A 12,327-nucleotide genomic window follows, 5' to 3' on the forward strand; every position below is an offset into this window, starting at 1 on the left:
TGAACTCAACTGAACTGCAGTCAGGCAGTTGGGTTTCTGTTCATACTCGTGACCTATCCATTTCTTGTACCCGGATTGGTCTCAGGTTGACAACTACAGCAAATTCAATCTGATAGGTTCCTGTTAGCTGAGTGTTTTCTTTAAACTCATAGGCTGTTAGAATGCAAAAACCTGCAAAGTCTATTACCAAGGCAACCCTGATATTTTGGTCTGTGCAACAAATGTTACAATCTACGTACCCCGTATGTTTCTGCATTTTAAACATCTCAGCATTGAGACCAAACCAGCTTTTAAGGGGACCACACACTGTTTTCCCCTCGAGCAGTTTTTACAATTCTTTTACATCTTTACAAACTCAACTTCACAACACTAGGTTACTGTTTAATATTTTTTGAATTAACATATTTTGTGATCATTCTTTACTTCTAAATTGCATGTCAGGTGGCTCAGTTGGTAGCACTGTCCCATTTAAGTCAGAAGGTCATGGGTTTAATCTTCATTTGAACAAGCGGTATAGGTTGACACAGCAGTATTGAGGGAATATTAGTGTTAGAGATGTTACCTTTCAGGTGAAAGATTAACAAAGGCCCTGTTGGTTCAGGTGGAGAATGAAGATCTCATGCAGAGGCTTCTTCCAAAATTATTCCTCAACCATTCCTACAAGAAATAGATTAATTGCTCATTCATCTTAGCAGTTTTGCATTCATAAGTGGCTAAACTTTCAAAATATAATTAATTACATGCAAAGAACTTGGGACATCTTGAGGACAAAAGGTTCATAAATGCAGTTTCACCATTTTCTCCAAGCGGAACTGTTCCATAAGAATCAGTGCACGGTACATTTATTACAAGCTGTGCAGCAAGTGTGCACACTCATATTTCTTAAGCAAATTAATTAATGACTGCATTTTCACATTAATGAGTCTCAATGTCAGTAGCTAAGACCTGGTTCAGACACCAGCTTGAGTTCTGCATTGTAAAGAACTTTGTCGTCTCTGTACATTACCATGCCTATACCTGTTTGTGGATAGGTTTATGAGGGGAAGCGTTATCTATATGTTCCTGAAGTGTTTACTTGAACATTGTAATTTCTGTTTTTCTGAGATTTTACACAATACCATTAATTTCACTTGGCAAAGAAGTCCTTTGCATTGCAGATCAGCCATATAAAAGATTTATTTTGGGAAGTTGTTCCCCCATTCAAAGTGGGTAGTTGGCAAGGAACAAGATAAATGAAGCGTTAAAGTTAGAAAAAAATTGAAGCTAAAAAAAGTCAAATGGAAAATACTATGAGGAAAAACAAAATATGAACTATTCAGTCTTTAATATGCATCTACTTCCTTAATATTAAATGTCTGTTTGGCACAATTAAACTTAACCAAAAGCAAAGAATTAGAATTTATATACTGCTTTCATATCCTTGGGTCACCCCATAGTGCTTGACAGCCGGGTAAGTGCTTGTAAAATGTAATCCATGTTGTGAAATGGTAAAGAGCAGTGAATTTGTAAAAGCCATGAAATAATGTTCAGGTAATCTGTTTGGTGATGTGAGTTGATCATAAGAAATAGGAGCAGGTCAAGTCTGCTCCACCATTTGATGAGACCATGGCTGATCTTCTACTTCAACACCATTTTCCTGCACTATCCTCACATCTCTGAATGTTTTTAATATGTAGAAATCTATCAGTCTTGAACATACTCAACGACTGGGGTCTTCACAGCCCTCTGGGGCAGAGAATTCCAAATATTCACCACCCTTTGAGTGAAGAAATTCCTCCTCATCTCAGTCCTAAATGGTAAATGGACCTTTGCATGGACCATGTGCCGCCCGCTATGAATCCCATGGCGGTAAGGACAGGACAATTCTGCCCATAGCCTTTAAAGGTCTCTCACATTTACAAAGAACAAAAAGAACAAAGAAAATTACAGCACAGGAACAGGCCCTTCAGCTTTCCACTGCACTGACCATGCTGCCCATTTGAATTAAAACCCCCTACTCTTCCGGGGACCATATCCCTCCACTCTCATCCTATTCATGCATTTGTCAAGATGCCCCTTAAAAGTCACTATCGTATCTGCTTCTGCTACCTCCCCCGGCAGCAAGTTCCAGGCATCCACCCAGTATGTAAAAAAACTTGCCTCATACATCTCCTTTAAACCTTGCCCCTCGCACCTTAAACCTATTCTCCCTTGTAATTGACTCTTCCACCCTGGGAAAAAGCTTCTGGCTGTCCACTCTGTCCATGTCCCTCAAAATCTTGTAGACTTCTGTCAGGTCACCCCTCAATCTCCATTGTTCCAATGAGAATAAACCAAGTTTCTCCAACCTCTCCTCATAGCTAATGCCCTCCATACCAGGCAACATCCTGGTAAATCTTTTCTGTTTCCTCTCCAAAGCCTCCACATCCTTTTGGTATTGTGGCGACCAGAATTGAACACTATATCCCAAGTGCGGCCTAACTAAGGTTCTATAAAGCTGCAACATGACTTGCCAATTTTTAAACTCAATGCCCCGACCAATGAAGGCAAGCATGCCGTATGCCTTCTTGACTACCTTATCCAGCTGTGTTGCCACTTTCAGTTACAACTGAACACCCAGATTCCTCTGCCTATCAATACTCGTAAGGGTTCTGCCATTTACTGTTTTAGACAGTGTTTATGGAGTGCATTTTATATTAGCAATGTATCACGGATTGAAAGGATATCTTTGTGTGGTTTGTCATAAGCTGATTCATTGTATTTACTCATGCTGTGAGCTGGTGTGTCTTCATTTCATAGAATCATACCTTCGGCTGATCGAATCCGCACCGACGCATTAGTAACACCTGAACTCCCACCTAATCACATCCGCCAGCACTTGGCCCATAGCCCTGAATGTTATGATGTGCCAAGTACTCATCCAGAATTAGCTCCTCCCTCCCAACCGATTCCCACTCAGGCTGCCCCCCCCTCCCCCAATCCCCACTCAGACTCCCCCTTCCCCCTCAGATCCCCACTCACGCCATAGTGAATGAGAAGGCTTTGACAGGTCAGTTTCAAAAAGCCTTCAGTGACAGCCTCAGCTGTGAATACATCTGACCTGGTTTCATTGATTGTAACTGCAAGCTAAGCCTGATTGACAGTCTGTGGTTTCTGCTCTATTATAAAGAGGCAGTAAGACCTGTTTGGGAGTCTGAGTCTAATAGGCCAGGTCCAAGACTATGAAGTCTGTCCACACCTATGGCCCGGTGCTGATCGAAGGATGGCTGCATAGCGAGAGGTCAATTCACCCACTAATGACATGGTAAAAAGGCTATTTGAATATTTATTGAGTTGCCAACCGTTCTGGCTGGGAACCCAATTGTGGACAACAGGCAGGGCTAGGACCATCGCGCTGGCTTTGGCGCCCAGTGTGCCGACAATCAATTCTCCAGGCCATTGTGATCGAAGCTAGCGGGTCTGGAGAATCTCCCACAATATAAATGCATGAAAAGAAAACTTTGTTTGAAGAACTTTGGGAAGGTAATTGAATGTTACCACTTTAGTATTTCAGCTGTCTTGGCTTATAAGGAGTGTTTGAGGACTCTGGGTCTGTACTCAATGGAGTTTAGAAGGATGAGGTGGGATCTCATTGAAACGTACAGAATACTGAAAGGCCTGGATAGAGTGGACGTGGGGAAGATGTGGGGAGACGAGGATCTGAGGGTGCAGCCTCAGAGTAAAGGGATGACCCTTTAGAACCAAGATGAGGAGGAATTTCTTCAGCCAGGGGGTGTGAATCTGTGGAATTCACTGCCACAGAAGACTGTGGAGGCCAGGTCATTTGAGTGTATTTAACATAGAAACATAAAACTACAGCACAAAACAGGCCCTTCGGTCCCATAAGTTGTGCCAAACATATCCCTACCTTTTAGGCCTACCTGTAACCCTCCATCCTATTAAGTCCCATGTACTCATCCAGGAATCTCTTAAAAGACCCGATTGAGTTTGCCTCCACCACCACTGACGGCAGCCGATTCCACTCGCCCACCACCCTCTGTGTGAAAAACTTACCCCTAACATCTCCCCTGTACCTACACCCCAGCACCTTAAACCTGCGTCCTCTCGTAGCAGCCATTTCCACCCTGGGAAAAAGCCTCTGAGAGTCCACCCGATCTATGCCTCTCAACATCTTATATACCTCTATTAGGTCTCCTCTCATCCTACGTCTCTCCAAGGAGAAAAGACCGAGCTCCCTCAGCCTATCCTCATAAGGCATGCCACTCAATCCAGGCAACATCCTTGTAAATCTCCTCTGCACCCTTTCAATCTTTTCCACATCCTTCCTGTAATGAGGCGACCAGAACTGAGCACAGTACTCCAAGTGGGGTCTGACGAGGGTCTTATATAGCTGCATCATTATCCCCGGACTCCTAAACTCAATCCCTCGATTGATAAAGGCCAGCACACCATACGCCTTCTTAACCACCTCCTCCACCTGCGGGGCCAATTTTAGAGTCCTATGGACCCGGACCCCAAGGTCTTTCTGATCCTCTACAGTGCTAAGAGTCTTTCCCTTTATATTGTACTCCTTCATCCCATTTGACCTGCCAAAATGGACCACTACGCATTTATCTGGGTTGAAGTCCATCTGCCACTTCTCCGCCCAGTCTTGCATCGTATCTATGTCCCTCTGTAACTTCTGACATCCCTCCAGACTATCCACAACCCCACCAACCTTCGTGTCGTCAGCAAACTTACCAACCCATCCCTCCACTTCCTCATCCAGGTCATTTATGAAAATGACAAACAGCAAGGGTTTCCAGAACAGATCCCTGGGGCACACCACCGGTGACCAACCTCCATTTAGAAAAAGACCCATCGATACCCACTCTCTGCCTCCTTTGGGCAAGCCAGTTCTGGATCCACAGGGCAGCAGTCCCTTGGATCCCATGCCCTCTCACTTTTTCAAGAAGCCTTGCATGGGGGACCTTATCAAACGCCTTGCTAAAATCCATATAAACCACATCTACCGCTTTCCCTTCGTCAATGTGTTTAGTCACATTTTCGAAGAACTCCACCAGGCTCGTAAGGCACGATCTGCCTTTGACAAAGCCATGCTGAGTATTCTTGAGCATACTAAACCTCTCTAAATGCTCATAAATCTTGTCCCTCAGGGTCTTCTCCATCACCTTACCAACCACTGAGGTTAGACTCACCGGTCGGTAATTTCCTGGGCTATCCCTATTCCCCTTCTTGAAAATAGGACCCACATCCGCAATCCTCCAATTCTCCGGCACCTCTCCCGTCTCCATCGACGATGCAAAGATCATTGCCAGAGGCTCTGCAATCTCTTCCCTCGCCTCCCACAGTAACCTAGGGTACATCCCATCCGGACCTGGCGACTTATCTATCTTGATGCCATTCAAAGATTCCAGCACAACCTCTTTCTTAAAGTCCACAGACTCAATCTTTTCAGTCCACTGCAAGCCTGCAGTACATCCACCCAGGTCCTTCTCCTCTGTGAAAACCGAGGCAAAATACTCATTAAGCACCTCTACCATTTCTACTGGTCCCGTACAGATTTTCCCGCCTTCACCTTTTATCGGCCCTATTCCTTCACGTCTCATCCTTTTACTCTTCACATATTTATAGAACGCCTTAGGGTTTTCCTTAATCTTACCTGCCAAGGCCTTCTCGTGACCCCTTCTGGCGCTCCTAATTTCCTTCTTTAGTCCCTTCCTACAAGCCGTATACTCATCTAGATCCCTATCTTCGCCAAGCTCTCTGAATCTTTTGTATGCTTTCCTTTTCTTCGCGACTAGGTCCCGCACAGCTTTCGTGCACCACGGTTCCTTTAACCTACCAACTCCTCCCTGTCTGCTCGGAACGTTGTCCTGTAGAACTCTAGACAGACATTCCTTGAAAAACTGCCACCTCTCTTCAGTACATTTCCCTGAGAATACCTCCTTCCAACTTACTCCTCTAATTTGCTGCCTTATGTCTTCATATTTCCCCATACTCCATATAAACGCTTTCCTAGCTTGCCTGATCCTCTCCTTTTCCAATGCAAGCATAAAGGAGATAGAGTTATGATCGCTATCCCCAAGATGCTTTCCCACTGAGAGATCTGACACCTGTCCAGGTTCATTGGTCAGTATCAGATCAAGTACAGCCTCTCCTCTTGTAGGCTTGTCCACATGCTGTGTCAGGAAACCCTCCTGAACACACCTAACGAACTCCTTCCCATCCAATCCCCTTACCCTCGGGATATTCCAATCTATGTTTGGGAAATTAAAGTCTCCCATCACATCAACTCTGCTATTATTGCAACTCTCCAGGATCTGTTTCCCTATCTGCTCCTCCACCTCCCTGTTACTATTGGGCGGCCTATAGAAAACTCCCAGCAAAGTGATCGACCCCTTCCCACTCCGAACCTCCACCAACAGAGACTCTGTAGACAATCCCTCCACAGCATACACCTTCTCTACAGCTGTGACACTATCCCTGATCAGCAGTGCCACTCCACCCCCTCTCTTGCCTCCCTCCCTGTCCTTCCTGAAACATCTGAATCCTGGCACCTGGAGTATCCAGTCCTGTCCCTGAGACATCCAAGTCTCCCTAATGGCCACCACATCACACTTATCAGTTAAGACAGAGATAGATCGGTTCTTGATTGATAAAGGGATCAATGATTACGGGGAAAAGGCAGAAATATGGGGTCGAGAAACATATCAGGTGTGTTCGAATGGCGGAACAGCCTTGATGGGCCGAATGGTCTAATTCTGCTCCAATATCTCATGATCTTAGGTTTCTTATTTTTGTTACTATTATATAGCAGGCATTGACCTGGTCCTGTTATGGTGCCTGTTATGCAAGGCATCAAATTTATTGGCATCACTGAATGGATTGTTGCTTTCAGTTACTTATCCCCAGTGGCAATATTCAAATCTTTCCCCAAATTTGTAGTCTCATCTATCGTATTCAATCCTGCATCATAAGCAAAGTATGGCAGAGGCACCTTTCCTGTTTGCTTTATTTAAATCAAACCGATTTTCCCTGTTCGCAGACCATTATTCTGGAAGTAAGATGAAGCTTAAACTGCTCTGTTTTATTAGATTAATGAACTAGTAAGATTCACCTTTCCCTCAGCTTGAATACTTCCACATCATAGTGGCCGGTAAAAGTGTTGCATTGGTGCCAGTTCAGACTTTGTGAATTTTAACTGCAGCTCGGTCAGGTATCCTTATAATAGCATTCTTGCCATGCCATTCGACATTTCAGTATGTTTGTGCATTCAGTTCTTAACCAGTCCCTTGGGCCCTGAATTTGTTAGACGTCTCAGCACGACAACCAACTCAAAGCATGCAACTGCTGGTGGGGTCAGAGACTAATTAACCCAAACTGCTCTTAGAATGTATTAATGCCTCAGCTGTAATTAGGCAAAACATTTGGGTAATTATGTTGAGCTTTCTCAGTTTTCTCTTTCAATTTTCATAATTAGTAGAGCACTATACAAAGTGACCTTCCATTTTGTTCTTATACCATCCTCCTCTGTCTCTTCACTTGCCTAAACTTACAACATTGCTAACGTTTATCACTTCTGATAAAAGATAATCAACCTGAAACGGTTTCCCTCTGCAGATGGTTTGCAGCATCCGTAGTATTTTGTTTTTGTCTCACAAGGTTCCCTTGATGTTTTCCTTGCTTTTTTTGAGAGCTTTTTAAAAGCAGCAATGGTTTGAATTTGACACATTTCACCATTCCCACATACAAGTGGTTTTAAAATGTTAACGGCACAATTTGCTCCTTTTACTGAAACTGAACACAGCCATGCCAAATATAAATGGATAAACAACATGAGGCCAATTAGTCTCCTTCAACACGATCTCTATGCAAACAACATTGCAAGATTAATTGACAATGAAGGATTATGTATGTGCTTTAGATGAATACATTGGAAACAGATTTCATAAATTGTCTGGAACTGTCTCTGTCCCTTCAGCCTAATCCAGTCACTGGCCTGGGGAAATCTTTGCAGAGAAAAATCAAGAGGACGGGATATTCTATACTCCGTGGCGTGTTTCATGGTGGTTGAGATGGCCTGCCATTAGCTGATGGCAGGATCTTCTGGTCCCGCCGCTGTCAATGGGGCTCTGTTGTATGCAACCTGGTGACAGGGTTTCTGCCAACAGCAGGACTGCAAGATCCAGCTGGCGGGAACGGTTAGAAAATTTAATAATCTAATTTAATGATTCTGCTTGCAATTCCTGAAAGATGAGTTGTGTATGCTACAAATTTGGTCTCTATTCACTGTGAAAGAAGTTCGGAAAAGATTTTTCAAATTACTTATTTTGAGTCTTGTACCCCTTTGATGGCACAGTTGTTAGCACTGCTGCCTCACTGCGCCAGGAACCCGTGTTCAATTCTGGCTTTGGGTCACTGTGTGGAGTTTGCACGTTCTCCGCGTGTTTCCTCTGGATGCTGCAGTTTCCTCCCACAGTCCAAAGGGGTGTGGGTCAGGTTGATTGGCCATGTTAAATTGTTCCTTAGTGTCAGGGGGACTAGCAGCGTAAATGTCTGGTTAGGGGGATAGGGCCTGGGTGGGATTATCGTCGGTGCAGGCTTGATGGGCCAAAAGGCCTCCTTCTGCACCCTAAGGATTCTATGATTTATTCACTCTATTCTTTTCCCAATTTTAAACGTTTAGTAATCACAAATTGCTAATATCCATTGAAGTTATTATCCTTTGTATTGATCCTCTCTGGCTTGCAAAATTGAGGAAGACCACCTGCTAGCTAATCACATGGTTTATCATTGATGCGTCCGTGTCATAATTCAATTCTATACTACCGTACCCTCATTCCAAAAGAAGGTACATGAAACCTTTGAAGGAAAGAGGTCTAGGTGGATAAAATAAGTTTTAAAGCATCTGTACCATGAATGTTTTGCATCTGTGCAATTCTAGAGCCTACCCCGGAGGAGAGAGCCCAGAGAATTGCCAAAGCTGTGCGCAAGCAGTCAACAGAAGTGAAGGAAAATTGGGAGCAGCTGAACACCCATGCAAATAACTGGCAGGAGCAAGTGGAAAAGGCCTTGGAGAAACTTCAAGAACTACAAAAAGCTATGGATAACCTTGAGGCTCATGTGATAACAGCTGAAAGTGTCCGCACTGACTGGCAACCTGTAGGTGACCTGCTTATTGACTCCTTACAAGATCACATTGACAAAACCACAGTAAGTGCAATCACATTACTCCATTTATGAACAAATTGAAACAGAATTCTGTCTCTAAACAAGAAGCAATATTAACACTGAAATATTGTTGACATATTTTATAAAGTAAAACTACTGAATTGAGCATTGCATCTAATGATAATACCATACTAATAATAATGTGTTATATAGAATTCCAGCATGTTGTCAGATGATTCATCTGCTCATTGCTCTGTTATCAGGCTTAATACCATTTGAAGAGAGTTTAAAGTTGTGGTGAGACTTGCACAATTGTATTGACTTTTTAAAATGTTTTTATCTCAGTGGGGTTCTTAACTCGTAAAGGATTAACCAGTTCAATCCTTGGTCTCAGCTGAATTAATTGATACCAGTTGGGACAACATTAGGAATCTAATAATTGGTCTCAATCCTCATTGGGTTAGTGAAAGGGAGACTAAACCTGAGAATGTCAATATCTTCAAAAGAGACTAACGAAATAAAGGGGTATGAGGATAGGGTAGGAAAGTTGAATTGAGGTTGAAGATGAACTAAGGATATGCAGCCTTGTGGACTTATCCAGTCTACTATTGTGCTGTTTTGGAAAGGAGGTAAAATTATCAGAAAAAAGAACTAATTTATTCAAGCCTATACATACATTATTCAACAACCTCATACAATCCAAACAAACCTTGTTTAGAAGATTAATAATGATTTACCACTTTTGCAGCTCTAATCTGACCAAAAGGGAATTTGTTTTGTGACATTTTTGAAGGGTCTTCAAAGCCATGTAAACGAGCTATCTTTGATCTTAAAATCACTGGACCTAGTACTGGGGAATGAGCCCGGTCAGATCTTCAAAGTTTCGGTAGGGGAACATGTGGCAAATAGTGACCACAATTCTGTTAGCTTTAGGATAGTGATGGAAAAGGATGAGTGGTGTCCCAAGGGTAAGGTGTTGGATTGGGGGAAGGCTAACTTTAATGGGATTAGGCAGAAATTGGCGGCTGTTGATTGGGAGAGGCTGTTTGAGGGTAAATCCACATCTGGCATGTGGGAGTCTTTTAAGGAACAGTTGTTAGGGCTGCAGGATAGGCATGTGCCTGTAAAAAAGAAGGATAGGGAGGGTAGGATTCGAGAACCGTGGATAAACAGGGAAATTGAGGGATTGGTCAAAAAGAAAAGAGTGGCGTACGTTAGGTCCAGGCAGCTAAAAACGGAGGGAGCTCTGGAGGAGTACAAAGAAAGTAGGAAAGAACTCAAACGAGGAATTAGAAGGGCAAAAAGGGGTCACGAAATGTCCTTGGCAGACAGGATTAAGGAGAATCCCAAGGCATTTTATTCATACGTTAGGAACAAAAGGGTTGTCAGGGAAAAAATCGGACCTCTCGGGGACAAAAGTGGGGAATTATACTTAGAGCCCAAAGAAGTAGGGGAGATCCTAAATGAATACTTTGCGTTGGTATTCACAAAGGAGAGGGATGTGTTGACTGGGAGTGTCTCGGAGGGGAGTGTTGACCCGTTAGCGAAAATCTCCATTACAAGGGAGGAAGTGTTAGGTTTTTTAGGGAATATAAAGACTGACAAATCCCCAGGGCCTGATGGAATCTATCCCAGGCTGCTCAGGGAGACGAGAGATGAAATCGCTGGGCCTCTGACGCAAATCTTTGTCTCGTCACTGGACACAGGTGAGGTCCCAGAGGACTGGAGGATAGCTAATGTGGTCCCGTTATTTAAGAAGGGTAGGAAGGATAACCCGTGAAATTATAGGCCGGTGAGCTTGACATCCGTGGTCGGGAAGTTGTTGGAGAGGATTCTTAGAGATAGGATGTATGCGCATTTAGAAAGGAATAAACTCATTAACGATAGTCAGCATGGTTTTGTGAGAGGGAGGTCATGCCTCACTAACCTGGTGGAGTTTTTTGAAGCAGTGACTAGAATGGTTGACGAGGGAAGGGCCGTGGATGTCGTCTATATGGACTTTAGTAAAGCGTTTGACAAAATCCCTCATGGTAGGTTGGTGCAAAAGGTTGGATCTCATGGGATAAAGGGGAAGGTGGCTAGATGGGTGGAGAACTGGCTTGGTCACAGAAGACAAAGGGTGGTAGTGGAAGGGTCTTTTTCCGGCTGGATGCCTGTGACTAGTGGTGTTCTGCAGGGCTCTGTATTGGGACCTCTGCTGTTTGTGATTTATATAAATGATCTGGAAGAAGGTGTAACTGGGGTGATCAGTAAGTTTGCGGACGACACGAAAATGGCTGGACTTGCAGATAGTGAGGAACATTGTCAGAGGCTGGAAATTTGGGCAAAGAAATGGCAGATGGAGTTCAATCCAGATAAATGCGAAGTGATGCATTTTGGTGGAACTAACGTAGGGGGGAGCTATACGATAAATGGCAGAACCATAAAGGATGTAGATACGCAGAGGGACCTGGGTGTGCAAGTCCACAGATCCTTGAAGGTGACGTCACAGGTGGAGAAGGAAGTGAATAAGGCATATGGCATGCTTGCCTTTATAGGACGGGGCATAGAGTATAAAAGTTGGGGTCTGATTTTGCAGTTGTATAGAACGTTGGTTCGGCCGCATTTGGAATACTGCGCCCAGTTCTGGTCGCCACACTACCAGAAGGACGTGGAGGCTTTAGAGAGAGTGCAGAGGAGGTTTACCAGGATGTTGCCTGGTATGGAAGGGCTTAGTTATGAGGGGAGATTGGGTAAACTGGGGTTGTTCTCACTGGAAAGACAGAGGATGAGGGGTGACCTAATAGAGGTGTATAAAATTATGAAAGGCATAGATAGGGTAAACGGTGGGAAGCTTTTTCCCAGATCAGTGGTGACGTTCACGAGGGGTCATAGGTTCAAGGTGAGGGGGGGGAGGTTTAACACGGATATCAGAAGGACGTATTTTACACAGAGGGTGGTGGGGGCCTGGAATGCGCTGCTGGGCAAGGTGGTGGAGGCAGACACACTGGGAACGTTTAAGACTTATCTAGATAGCCACATGAATGGAGTGGGAATGGAGGGATACAAAAGAATGGTCTAGTTTGGACCAGGGAGCGGCGCAGGCTTGGAGGGCCAAAGGGCCTGTTCCTGTGCTGTATTGTTCTTTGTTCTTTGTTTGTTCATTGTCATTTTTATTGAAACATAGAATTGTAC

The 12,327-nt window shown here is 43.9% G+C and overlaps 1 protein-coding gene across 1 annotated transcript in view; it reads left to right on the top strand.

Annotated features, from left to right (window-relative positions):
• Positions 1-12,327, top strand: part of LOC144504716 (utrophin-like) — a 631,247-nt gene that overhangs the window by 446,911 nt on the left and 172,009 nt on the right. The window contains 1 exon segment of the mRNA XM_078230463.1: positions 8,927-9,195. Within this exon segment, the coding sequence (XP_078086589.1) occupies positions 8,927-9,195 (269 nt within the window).

This window comes from Mustelus asterias, chromosome 15 (genome assembly GCF_964213995.1).
Source record: "Mustelus asterias chromosome 15, sMusAst1.hap1.1, whole genome shotgun sequence".
Lineage (NCBI taxonomy): Eukaryota > Metazoa > Chordata > Chondrichthyes > Carcharhiniformes > Triakidae > Mustelus > Mustelus asterias.